A 14,338-nucleotide genomic window follows, 5' to 3' on the forward strand; every position below is an offset into this window, starting at 1 on the left:
ATGTTTACTGTAAAATGCCAATCTACAGCTGCTGTTAATATAATATTCTTGCTTTGGAGCCCATGCCATTTTGCTAGAAATACGCACTGCACTGCACTTAATGACTCATCCAAAAAGCTATAAGGTCCCAGCTATAAACTTGTCACGGCTGTCATCATACATAATGTGAAATAGGGGATGCATTCAGATGCAGGCTCACAATCTTGCCAGTCCCATGTACCTTATCATTAAAAGTGCACCATCTTACTTCCCGGACGTAAACTGGAATTTGTCCATGGGTGGAATCAGCAACCCAAGTGATTATTTGAAACAAAAACAAATACACTGGAACGTGTATGATGCAATAATGCATATTTAGGAATGTAGCAGAAAATTAATCAACTTTAACAAAAATAAAATAAGTGCAAAAGGTTAATCAAATTTGTACAAGTTACGCATTCTTAAAGGACAAATCACTTGAGAAGCTGAGTTAGATATTTTAATGAGCCAAATGAAGCGAATGTGTCACATGGAAATAATTCATACCTTACTTTCCTCAATGTTCATAAGAATGCCATGTCAAACAAAATCTTATTGCTTACTTGTAGCCTTGTACCATTAATGTTATAAAGTCTACATTCTCAACGATTACTTGATGAGAAGTTAATTGCTTTTTACTGAACACTGGGAAAGCTAAAGCTAAAGCCACTGACATCAATTCCAGTACAACTTCTGTTTTCCTACCTACTGATTCTATTCCTCTCCCTGGCAACAATCTGATGACGAGACAGACTGATCCCAAATTCAAGGGCAGGTTTCCAGCCATATATGACAGAAATTCATTTTAGTATAATGGTTAATATAGTGAAAAAGCCAGGAAACATTTTCGTAAATTGATAAATGTACATCAGTAGGGACAAATGAATTTGCGCCATTTGCAATTGTCTTTTAGTTCTGAATGATGACAGGTAACAGACAGATTGTCCTAAAGAATTTACTTCAGCAGCAATATTATGTAAGTGCACATATATTACTTGCTGCTTTTACAGGACTTGTTTGTAATGTATCTCAACTCCTTCAGTGTAATAACTAAATTACACAACTTTTGTCAGTTGCATCATATAGAAACCACAACGTATCGGATCTATTTGGTAACATATAGAAGTGGTCTGCCATTACCAACAGCTATTGAAAGGGGTAAAAAAAAAAGTTCTCTCCCCCCTCAATTCTGGCATCTCAATGGTGCAAAAAGATCCCAATTGTTAAGTCATCCCTTCTAAAAATACATCTGGTTTTCCAACAAGTCATTTTTCCCAATTTCAATGACATTGGACAACTATCTGTTTCCACTTTGGGCACAACCAGCTATTTGGATGCAAATGGTTCTAGTTGAGCATTTGTTTGTTTCAAGTTACTTCTCATTCTCACCTGCATTTTGCATCTAAAATCTTTTGCGAATCAACACAACCTAGCAGTGTTTTAGGGCATTTTTTTTTAAAAAGAAAAAGTTGCTAAACATTAACTTGTGGAGCTTTATTAATACAGGCTAAAAAAAATATACCTCAAGTAAAGTTTTTAATAATCATTTAGTTAATCATATGCAACTAACACAATTATTAATAGTTGAAAATAGCTTTAAAACCTATACAAAGCCACTTCCTAGGTGTACAATATTCAGTTTCTTCATAAATGTTAAAAAGCATTTAAAATGTGGTCATTAGTGACCTCATACATTATAATTTTACTTAAAGATCTTCTTGAAGAAACAGTGGAGGGCAATAAGCAGAAATTCCTAATGGTGATTAAACATATCAGAAAGTGTGATATATGTCAGGAGTGGCACTGCACTGTAATGCAGCGCTTTGTTTCACGTCTGCACAAAAGGTTGCAGAAATTTCATTAGAACATGACACGATTACATTTAAAAAATTTGCAATCTTTTTCACAGGATCAGTTGAGTAGCATTAAAAAAATTAGAGCAACCTAGGAGAAATTCCTGGCCCCTTGTAGTCATGAGCCATGGAAAAGACAATGAAGATTCAAAAGAAAACAAGTATGAGTAAGAGATTGTAGTCATGAAAAAAACATACAGAAGTATCCCTCCAGTGAAATGTTATGTTTTCAGATTAATGAAAAGTTTGTGTATAGAATGACAGGAAGAAAAAATTTAAACTGGTTAGTAGATTGCAACAAAAAGGGAAATAAATTCAATTATAAACTAGAAAATTGAAAGAAAACATTAGCAAATATCTTTAAACTCAGACAATAACAACAAAAATTTCAATGCAAGAATGCATTTGAAAAGACTGCAATATTATTTAAGAAAGAAATACAATATATATTAGGAAAGAAAATAGAACATTAAATAGCTTTAGGAACACAGGAATAGGGTCAAGAACTGTAGTTGGACAGCATTAAAACTAATGGCTCTATGAATTAACTTCATAGACTAATTCCCTCTCCCAAAAAGTATAACAGTCCTCTAATAATTCATCGAAACTAGGCTGCTTTAAAAAAAAGACAACAGGCTACCATATCAATTTTCTGTCTGTTACAAACGTACTTGTCAGTCTTATAGAATATTGCACAGCCATCTACATGCTTCCGATCAGATTCAGACATTGTCCTGGCTCTGGACTTGGGGCTGAAGAAACCATCATATCCATGTTCTTTAAGTTCAACCAGGAAAAAAGCGAAGTACTGTTCAGTTTCAACTTCCTGCACCAAAAAGGAAAACTATAACTGAGCAGGCAAAGCGACTAGAATTATTGGTAATCTTAGCATCACTGTGACCAGCACAGGATGGGAACCATATATTATAGATACAACTCCACAATAAACATCCTTGGATATAGTACAATTGCGTACATTTATTTCTTGCTGGCACTCGGTTTCAATACATTTGAAAATTTAGCACAGCTGCAACATGAATGGTAAAAATACAAAAAATGAGAATCAGTGTATTTTTGTTTTAAAAGGCAAGCATGAAATCACATTGGCTAGTCAATAGTTATGAATTAGAAGTATCCGCAAAGTGCTCCTTTAGCAAAAAGAATCTGAATGACAGAAAAACTCTACCTGAAGACTTATGATATCCGCATTGCAGTTCAAGATTTCTTGCATAATAGATTTTTTCCTATATTCCCAGTTCAGTGCCCATGATGGACAGTACCCATACAGCTGTCGTGTGGCATACTTGTCACATAGTACGTTGTAGCACATGACCGAGAACAATGCTGTAAAACAATACTTTGGTTTTTAAAAAGGATTTTTAAAAAAAGCCAAGAATGGATCAGTAACCAATAAATGAATACCCAAAATTTAGATTAATGCTCAAAGTGCACACATAAATCTGAGCATTTGTAGGTAGTAGACGCTGCTTGTCAGCTCATACTAATCTAGAACAAAACCTACTTCCAATATAAGATCAGCTACTCACATTCCAAATGAAAGTATAAGCAGTGAAGAATCATATTTGCATTCCATTACAATACAAACTGAACTATAGATATAAGAACTCCCATTCTATGACCCAAGTTGTCCTGTTATGATGAGAAAATTTGCAAATATTTTTATAACAAATATTTTATATTTGTTCAAATCAATTCCAGGAGGATTAGATTGCTTGACCATGTTTACTTCCAGCAAGAACAAAGCAAAGGTGTAGGAATGGGCTGTATCACCCTTTGCACTTGCACCAAAAGACTGTGTCTGACCTCAACCTCAATTCAATTTTTCTGCCCACTTCCCATATACCTTGATCCCAAGTCCAAAATTCTATTCATCTTAACTTTGAATATACGCAATGATTGACCATCCAAACTCCTAAGTACAGGATGCCAATAATTCTCAATTATTGTTATAATGAGTGAAGAAACTTATCTCAGACTTGTTAAATGATTATTCCCATATCCCAAGAATGTTTCTTAGTACCACTGAAGCTCCGATCAGAAGAAATAGCCTTTCAGCATTTACCCCATCAGAATCTTCGTGTTTCAACAAAATCACTTCTCTCATTCTTTATTGTTACCTCAGGGCAACATTCTCATTCCAAGAATCTCTTATGAGCCTTCCCCGTAATCCCTCTTTGTCTAGGGATGAATAAACTTGTCTGAGACCAAAACTGTGTGGAAGTGTAGGCTCACCAAACTCCTATTCAATTGCAGAAAAATCTTCCTCTCTGTTGTATTCCTATGCCATTTACCTTCCTAATTGCGGGATTGTACCTACATGTTAATTTTATGTGTTTCTTGTACAATGGCAATCAAATCCCTTAGAACTACAACATTTAATAGCTTCTCACCAACTAAAAAATATACTTTCTTCCCTCCCATTTTTCTTAAAGTGAATTTATTCAGTTTCCTACATTACACTGCATCTAACAAATTCTTGCCCATTTAAACTATCAAGATCCCTTTGTAGACGCCTCACAGTTAACCAATGGATTAGATCTAAGCTCCACAGACCTGCCACATCCAGTTGTGAATGGTGGCTGACAATTAAACAACTCACTGGAGGAAAAGGTGCCTCAAATATCCCCATTCTCAATTATAGAAGAGCCCAGCACATTAGTGCAAAAGATAAGGCTGAAGCATTCACAGCAACCATCACCCAGAAATGCCAAGGGGTGATCTACCTCCGCCTCCTCCAGTGGTCCCCAGCATCGCAGTTTTCAGCCAATTTGATTCACTCCATGCAATATCGAGGTACAGTTGGAGGCACTGACTAGTGCTAAGGCTTTGGGCCTTGACAATGCTCCCTTAATAGTACAGAAGACTTGTGCTCCAGAACTAGCCAAGTTCTTCCAGTACAGTTGCAACACGGGCATCTATTCAACAATATAGAAAATTGTCCATACCCTGTACACAAGCAACACAACAAATCCAACTTGGCCATTCACTGCCCCAGTCTACTTTGATTATCAGCAAAGAGATGGAAGGTGTCATCAACAGTCCTAACAAGCAGCACCTGCTCAGCATAACCTGCTCAGTGACATTCAGTGTGGGTTCTGCTCGGGCCACTCAGCGCCTGACCTCATTGCAAACTTGGTTCAAATATGGACAAAACAGCTGAGTTCCAGAGATAAGCTGACAGTGACTGCCCTTGACATCAAGGCCACATTTGAACAAGTGGTGCATCTAGCAAAACTGGAATCAATGGGTATTATGAGTAAACTCTCCACTGATTGGAGGCATATGGGACACAGGAAGATGGTGTGGTTGCTGGAGGCTGGCCATCTCAGCTCTAGGACATCTCTGATGGAGTTCCTCAGGGTAGCATCCTGGGTCCAACTATCTTCAGATGTTTCAATGAACTTCTCTCCATGTTCAGTACCATTTGCAACTCCTCAGATTCTTAAGCAGTCCATGTTCAAATGCAATAAGACCTGGACAATATCCAAGCTTGCACCGACAACAGGCAAGTAACATCGACAAAAGGCAAGTAACATCGACACCACACAATGCCAGGCAATGACCTTCACCAAGAGACAAACAACTGTCCCTTGACATTCAATGGGATCACCATCATTGAATCCCCAACTATCAACATCCTTGGGGTTACCATTGACCAGAAACTCAACTGGACTCACCACAAACAGTGGCTACAAGAGCAGGTCAAAGGCTAGGAATACTGAGATGAGTAACTCACCTCCTGACTCCCCAAAGCCGGTGTAAGTCAGGAGAGATGGAATACACCCCACTTGCCAGGACGGATGCAGCTCAAATAACACTTCAGCAGCTTGACATCATCTTGGACAAAGCAGCCTGCTTGGTTGGCACCACATCCTCAAGTGTCCACTCCCTCTACCACTGACGCTCAGTCACATCATCTAAGATGAATTGCAGAAATTCTTACACAACATCTTCCAAACCTATGACTACTTCTAGATGCAAAGAACGGTGGCAGATAAACAGGGACACCACCACTTGCAGGTTCCCCTCCAAGCCACTCACCATCCTAACTTGGAAATGTATCGGTACTCCTTCATTATTGAGTCAAAATCCTGGAATTCCCTCCCTAAGGGCTTTGTGGGTCAACCTACAGCACGTACACTGCAGCGATTCAAGGCAGCTGCTCACTGATACCTTCTCAGGGGCAACCAGGGATAGGAAATTAATGCCGGCGAGTCAGTGCCACGACATCCCACAAGTGAATTTTTTAAAAACTCTCACCTAGCTTGGTATGTCATAAATAGGTATATAGTGTCCTCATGCAAGTCATAAATTTAGAATAAATAGCTGAAAGCCCAGCACTCCAGCAGTAAAAACCTGTCAGCCTACAAGGCTGAGTTTATTCCCTTTTCTTTGTTCTTTAACTAATCCTTCAGCCATGCCTATATTACCTCCCTAGTTCATGACTGCTTACCTGTGCAACAACTCTTACGGTATTTCAATTGAATGCCTTTCAAAAAAAAAAATCAAAATATACTACGTTCACTGATTTCCATCCAGCTTGCTTGACAAATATACCTGCAAAAGCTCTAATAGATTTGTGAAACATGACTTACATTTTAAAGTATGTTGACTCTCTGTAATCACACAATCCTCTAAATACCCTACTCCCATTTCCTTAATAATGGATTTCAGTACTTTCCTGATATGTTTTGTCAGGCTAACAGATCTGTAGTCCCCCATTTCCTTTTACCACTTTTCACAAATAATGTTGTGTTTATTATCTACCAATCCAACGGGACAGTTGGAAAAATTAGGGAATTTTGAGGAATCACAACCATTGCATCCACCATTGCTGTAGTGACCATTTTACAACTGTAACATAGGAGCTGTCAGGTCTTGGTGTTTCTGATTTTTCAGTCCTATTAACTTTTTAATAAATGAATTACTTTAGCTTCTACTCTCTGATTAGCCCCTTGGTTCACCATTATTTCACACATGTTTTGTGTCTTCTGTATACTCCCCAATTTCGTTTCTCTTGTCGCGATCTCCAAAAAGGATCCAAGTTTGCTTTTACAATTTTTTTTTCCTAAAAGGTCTTGTAAGTCTTCTTACAATTTGCTTGTGTTTTTCTGGTAATTTTGCCCCCACACTATTTTTGCACCACATGCATTATTAAAAATCAAATAACCATTACTCTACCATGTCTCAGCTATCCATACATTTACTGCCCTTTGACTCACATAGTTCAAGTTTACTAAAATGCTACTGTGAAGTTATACAGCATGCATACACACACACACTTCTCTGTCTATTACAGTGAACATCATAGCGAACTTTTATCAAACACATACTTTCCACAGAGCTCCTCAAAACGAGGAAAGAGGGGTAGATGAAGGAGGTATGATTGCCAATAGATGAGATCAAAGCTTTTGGGGTGTGTGCGCACGTGTCTCTATCCGCACAGAAGAGATGAGAACTGTAGGAACGCTGACATCACCAAGACTTAAGGCAAGGAGAGATTACAGGGGTATGGTTGTGGAAGAGCATGGCCAAGAAAGTATTTGAAAACAAGGATGAGAATTTCAAGATTAAGGCATTGCTTAAATGTGACGAGTGCAATGAATTGAAGGGAGATACACTAATGTCACTTGGTGGATTGTGGATCTTACTTTACCATAGGGTCTCTTTTCCAGTTTCATTTTAAATCCAATTTCATTAGCTACTGAGAAGCTGAAACTTTCATTCTACTTCCTTTATCTCTCCTAAGAATGCATTTAATGTGTACCTGGTACCCACTCCTCTTTGAGGCCTATCATTGTTCATTCCTCCTTTTCCAGCCTACCAATTTTTGTTTCTAATCATTCAGGGCCTGATTCTTTTCAATCTCACTGGAAGTAATCCCATCCCAATTTTCAAATTTGATTGTTCCTTTTGCATAATAATTCTTAATGATATGATGTTGATAACTATTTGCAACATTCTCCCAATGAAACATGCTCCACTTAGCCTATCTCATTTTCCAGAATTACACCCAATACCACTGTCTTCAGTACACTGAAAACATAATCATTGAGAAAGCTTTGCTGCATCCATTGCAGAAATTCCTCACCTTTTGCTTTTACACCTTTTTTTCCAGTTTATGTCATATAATTGAAACCCCTCCCATTATGGAACTTTTGTTTTCACAATATGTTTAAAAAATGTGTTTGTAGATTTGCTCCTTCACCTTATTCCCCTATTTGTGGTCAATAACGGTAAGCTAGTGGGAACACCTTAACACAAAGCAATATGCTCCTGTTTATATAATAACAATGTATATACACTAATTATCTGTATTGTTTTGATCCCAGCTGATGATGTTATGGAGCAAGTCAGATCACAGACTGAAATCTGGCTTGATAGATTATAGTTTGTTTTTTTTTGCCCATTTTTAACAAGGTGGATTACACTGAAACACAAACATGCAAGACTGTAGATTTGGGTTTAACTAAAAAAACCCAACAGAAAATGTATTATGCAAAAGAAGCAGAGATAAAATAGAATAAACCAAACTACTTACATATAACACCAATTTTTAAAGACTTTGAAACACATCGTAAAATACAATTTCATTCATTCCAAAAGCTCTCCCTTACAGTACTCACACCAGAAAGAATTCCCTCCTCTTTCACATCTTTAGGGCTTAATTCAACTGTACCTTCAATTTCCTATCGTGAGAATCTGCTAGCCTCTTCCAAGAACCTTCATATAAAGGAGCTTAAACTTTCTCACTTCAAGAGAACCTCTTCAGGGTTTAGCCAAAAAAAACATGTGATTCGAAACTTTTAAACTGAACTCCTCACTGAGATAACTTTCTTAACAGTCCTAAAAATCTCCCTTGCCAAGAATTTGGCAATTGCTAAAAACTAAAACTAAAAAGCTTCCCCTCCATTCCCGCCCCCTGCAGCCATGGTACTTCCCCTTATCGAAAAAGAGAAAAAATCCTGCTTACTAAATTGAAAAGCTAATGCAAAACAGTTTACGCTGCTCGCGAGTAAAACCTCCCAAAGTCAACAAATTATCATTAGTCTCTTGAACTCTCTCACTTGGACTGATTTTTTTTTTTAATAAAGACCATTATACATAGAGGTACTTACAAGTTGATAAGTACCATTTCAACATGGAAAAACCATGCAACTAATAAAAATTTAAAAGCCAAAATAAATCAAATTTAAATATATAAATGATATTTTATTAAATTACACACTTTGCATCACAGTACAAATGCACAAGCTTTGACAAAATGTTGCAAATGATTCACCTATCTAAATTAAACTACTGAAATCAGGTGAGACACTAAGATGATGCACACCACAAAATTCACGTTTGTACATATTCGTACTTTAGACCATTCACTTAACATCTGAAAGTTTGAATTACTGGTTAATCTCAATTTAAAACTTAACACAGCTTCAAGAAAATAAAATTAACTTCACCTGAGGGATGTGTCCGTTCTGGTTCTTGTAAAACAATCCATGACCTTGGTGGAGGCTGTTCTGGCTGAACTATTTAAGATCAAATTAGATATTAATTTGATAAAACTTGTATCTAAAAATTAAATAGAAATAAAATGTGGTTTTATTTACTTACTTCTTTTTGAAGTACCTGCCAAATTATCAAGCAAGTAATTCAGTAACCTACGAGTCCCATCTGGTTCCTGATAGAGGCTAAGGATTTCTTGCGCCAAAGGATTTCCTACAAATCATATGGAAGCTTATCAGCCAAACAGGTCTACAAATCTATTCTACTGAAAACAAACAACATTGCTATCTATCGATGGAACCAATATTAAGCTATTTAAGTAGCTTCTAAAAAAAAAGCTTTTTATTAATTAATTCATTTTCTTCCTTTAATCAAATGCAGACTTTACTACTTAAGAAAATTAAATAATAATGCTCAAGTCAAAATTCTTGATGTGAGTTCAGGAGACCACAACTGGTTTCATTTCAAGAATTACATCCACGAACAGAAGTCACTTGGGCATGGGAAGTATCCTTGAATCATTTTTACTTTCAGGAAGGCACTCTACCATCAGTGGATTGATTCTGCAATTTAAAGCTGAAGTTACTGGAGCTGTCTTTTATTTTATCGAGATAGCACAGCTCAAACTAACTGTTTTCATTTGGAATTACAAGTGGCACTGCAAGGCTGAAAACAGCGCTAAATATCAGGTTTATGATGTGGGCGTTTGAGTATCTTGACCAAAAGTACATCAGGTGAAAGGCTGAATCCACAGCGTGAAACATCACTGGAAAATATAATGCATCAAAGGGGTTCTCCACCAGTTTCTTCAGAAGGCTTCAAAAAGGGTCCATCATAAAACTCAAGGGATGTTTAAAAAAAAACACCATTGTGGTGGGTGGAATCAAGCTATTATTTTGTAGGCTTTTATTTCAGTTTCTAATTATTTCTTATCTCTTTTGTGGGCTATGGCTATCTATTTTGACAATTTTCCTATAAAAAAGTCCTGTATCTCAAACTGTTTTTCATACAGGTCCAGTGTAACTTCACCCATTAACAGACTTGCCTCGAGTCTCTGTTTCATCCACTGAAATCATCCTTATCTAATGAAAACAGTACTGAGGCAGTGCTTAACAATGAAGCTGATTGGTTCTCAGCTAACTGTGCAGGTTGGAGCAAGAAACAGGTGAAAGACACACAGTGGGCGAAAGACAGTACAGTTGTTCTCCCCAAAAGAATGTGCCTGCTCTTTGCAGTTTGAAAACTCAGTTTAAACTTAAAGCAAAGCAGTCACATTTCCTGTTGCAGTCATGGTGAATTATGACTTTTGAATGAAAAATCAGAAGCATTTTCCAAGCAAATCAGTCACTCTGTACTTCTTACAAACCAATGGAAACTTCAAGGGAAAGACAACAGAACACCAAGGATGTGGCTAGCCAAAAGATCATCAAACATCTCAATCAGGAAACAAAGATCACGGTATTTACTTTGCAGGTTTTTTTTCCTTTGTCTGTCAATAATTTATTTCATGGGTCACACGTGCCTGTGCTTATACACTTGTTCAGGACAGAAACCCGAGAGTCCATGCTTTCTATCAGATATCATGAGGTTATCCACTTTGGTAGCAAAACCAAAAAATGCAAATTATCTGAATGGCTATAAATTGAGAGGGGGGAATGTGCTACAAGACTTGGGTATCCTTGTACACCAGTCTCTGAAGGTAAGCATACTGGTGGTGAAAAAAGCAAAACAGCATGTTGGCCTTACAGGTGACAGTACAGGAGCAGCAATATCTTGCTGCAATTATACAGGGATCTGGAAGTTACCCAATTCTGGTCTCCTTCTCGGAGGAAGGATGATGTTCCTACAGCAGGGGTACAGCAAAAGGTTTATCACACCAATTCCTGGGATGGTGGGACTGGCATGCATGAAAAGCTTAAACAGGTTAAAATTATTCTTCTGAACTCCAGTGGAGTATGATTGGGGTAGAAAACTGTACAATTCTAAACTGGTCTAGACAAGGTTGATGCAGGAAGGATGTTCCTGATGGCAGGGGAGTTCAGAACCTAGGGTCACAATATAAAGGATAAAGGGTAAACAATTTAGGACTGAAATGAGGAGCTATTTCTTCACCCAGAGAGTGGTACACCTGTAGAATTCACTACAACAGAATGCAGTTGAGACCAAAATATTTTATGATTTCATAAAGTTGGAGATAGCATTGGGGCTAAAGGGATCAACAGGATTTAGGGGAAAAGCAGGAAGAAGCTGGGGAGATGGATGGATGGCCAGACAGATAGATGAATGAACAAACGACTGACAGAGCAGGCTTGAAGGGCCAAATGGCCAACTCTTATTTTCTATGTTTCTATCAACCAAAGCCAAGTAAATTGGGGTACTGAGTACATCCTGGTATGACTCCGTTAAAAGCAGTGTGTAGTATATGCTGTGCTACCCTGGGGAAGGCAATGGCTACTGGCACATTCACTAGGATATTCATCTAGAGACCCAGGTAATATTCTGGGAACCTAGGTTTAAATCCTACCATGGCTAATGGTGGAATAGGAATTGAATAAAAACCAGAATCTGATCATGAAACCATTTCCAATTGTCAGACAAATCCATCTGGCTCATTAAATGTCCTTTAGGGAAGAAAACAGTTGTCCTTCGGGAGTGCTGGGGGGATAGGAGAGGGAGACAGGTGGATGGCGGGGGTGGGGGGCACGTGTGTAAGGAAGTGAGGGAAGTGGGGAAAGAGTATGTGTGAGCAGGTGAGTGACGGGGGTAACAGAGGCACCTGCAACATGTGGGAGGGAGAACAGGTGCATGAGTGAATCAGGGGGAAGGGGGAGCACGCATGCAAGTGAGGGGGGAACATACACAAGTTGGGCGTGTTAGAGGGGATGTTGAGGGCACCACAAAGACAAAGGCAAAATGCAAAGGCAGTCAAAAGGAATACATTAGCAGAAAACAATCTGAAGATTGGAGGTTGATAGCATCACACCAAAACAAGATAGCTTATCTATTTAGAGCAAAAATAAGCAGAAAATAGTAGATATGATGCCAAAAGTCAGGAGGAAATAGCTGGAATTTTGTAAACGTGAAAATGTTGTGATAACAAGGAAACTCTAGCCGGAAATAAGAAAACAAAAGCTCCGAAGATTCCACGTGATCTACCTTAAGTATGCATCAGAACTGTGGACAATAAAGAAAGATCAGGGGAAGAATATAAAGGCCTTTGAATTGTGGATACCAAAATGTGTGATTGTATATTAATCTATTATTAAATTGGAGAGCTTTCAGAAAAGATTTATCACAATGTTACAGAGACTGGAGGGTTTGAGTTTTAGTGAGAGGCTGCGACTTTTTTCATTGGAGCGTGGGAGGTTAAGCGGTAACCTTACAGGTGTTTATAAAATCATGAGGGGTACAGATAAGGTGAACAGCAAAAGGTCTTTTACCTAGGGTGGGGGAGTTCAAACAAGGGGGCACATCTTTAAGGTGAGAGGAGAAAGATTAGTGGCAACTTATTCAAACAGAGGGTGGCTCATATCTGGAATGAACTACCAAAGGAAGTGGTAGGCGCGGGTACAGTTACAACATTTAAAAGACATTCGGACAGATACGTGAATAGGAAAGGTTTAGAGGGTAATGAGCCAAATGCATGCAATGGGACTATGTAGTTTTGGAAACTTGGTTGGCATGGACGAGTTAGACCAAAAGGGTCCATTTTTGTGCTATATGACAATTCACTATAGAAATGAGAGGGGCTCGAAATCAGCAAAAACAGCTGAAAAGAACAGTGACATCTAGTAGAGTAGAACATCAATATTTTAGCCATAGAAGGTAGCAAAAAGAGGGGTAGTGCTTGGGAAGTAGGAGGAGCTCTTCACGGGTGGCTGCAGATGCTAGAGGCCTCTCACCACAATATTAGGACATTGCTAGAAGGTGGTGTCCTAGACATAACTATCTTCTGCAATTTCATCAAATGAACCTCCCACCATGAATTTAAAATTAGGGCATTCATTGTCCAGCACCATTCTCAATTTCTCAAACACTGAATACTTTGCAAAACCTTGCATGTCTATTAATTGGCAAACATCACACCAGCACCAGATAATGACCAATTCTAACAAAAAAAATCTCCTTCTTTCCATTTTACGACATCATTTCTTCAATGTCACAACATTCCTCCCTAAAAAAAAATCTTTGTATGTACCTACAACACATGGCCTTTGGGTCATTACCAGATTGTCAAGGGCAACAAAAACGTTGGCCTTGACACAATGCTTACATTCGCTACATAAGAATTTTGACTTCTTTTTTAAGAAAACCTCATCAACATTATTTGACCATCCTTGGAATCCATGCAGAGCTCATGAGCAAGTTGGCAATACAACAACAAATTTTATAAAACTTATTAGCTGTTGACTGATTCAACACAACAATTTCATTGAAATGCAAGTGACCACATGGCAACTACAGAATATTTCTGCACAAAAGATCCAGAGTGGTAGAAGGTGAAATGAAATAAAATCAGGGGCGAGTATTTTCTACATCTATCAATGGAATTATAAACAGCTTTAAGTTAGAATAAAAAAAATCAATACATGGACCAAATGTTTCTACTTACCTTTTAAACCCAGGGTCTGTAATTGAAACAATTTTCCAAGCTCAAATGGTAGAACCCGTAACAGGTTATTGTTCAAAAGCAGTTCCCTTAAAGATAAAGAAATCTTTTAAAAAGTGCATCACCTAAAGCTCAAGGGATTACAATATTATTTTTATTCTTTACAATATAAAAGAGATTCAGAATAGGTTTAGAAAACGTCTTCTCTTTCACATCATAACGGAAGTCAAAGAAAATAACTTGGGCTTCTGTTAGTGCGTGGAATTGTGCAGAACAAGTACAAAACATTATACATATGCTGAACACAAAACGGTAGTGAGTGGTGAACATATAC

General features: G+C 37.9%; 1 protein-coding gene across 4 annotated transcripts in view; it reads right to left on the reverse strand.

The window, feature by feature from the left end:
* The window catches only part of LOC109912048 (CCR4-NOT transcription complex subunit 6), a 72,159-nt gene that overhangs the window by 17,079 nt on the left and 40,742 nt on the right, over positions 1 to 14,338 (reverse strand). For all 4 annotated transcript variants that reach the window (XM_020511426.2, XM_020511429.2, XM_020511428.2 and 1 more), the window contains exons 4-8: positions 14,008 to 14,093; positions 9,504 to 9,608; positions 9,350 to 9,418; positions 3,058 to 3,215; positions 2,543 to 2,697 (exon numbers count right to left, since the gene is read on the reverse strand). In XM_020511426.2, the coding sequence (XP_020367015.1) occupies positions 2,543 to 2,697; positions 3,058 to 3,215; positions 9,350 to 9,418; positions 9,504 to 9,608; positions 14,008 to 14,093 (573 nt within the window). The remainder of the gene's footprint in view (positions 1 to 2,542; positions 2,698 to 3,057; positions 3,216 to 9,349; positions 9,419 to 9,503; positions 9,609 to 14,007; positions 14,094 to 14,338) is intronic.

This window comes from Rhincodon typus, chromosome 12, assembly GCF_021869965.1.
Source record: "Rhincodon typus isolate 14 chromosome 12, sRhiTyp1.1, whole genome shotgun sequence".
In the NCBI taxonomy this organism is placed as follows: Eukaryota; Metazoa; Chordata; class Chondrichthyes; order Orectolobiformes; family Rhincodontidae; genus Rhincodon; species Rhincodon typus.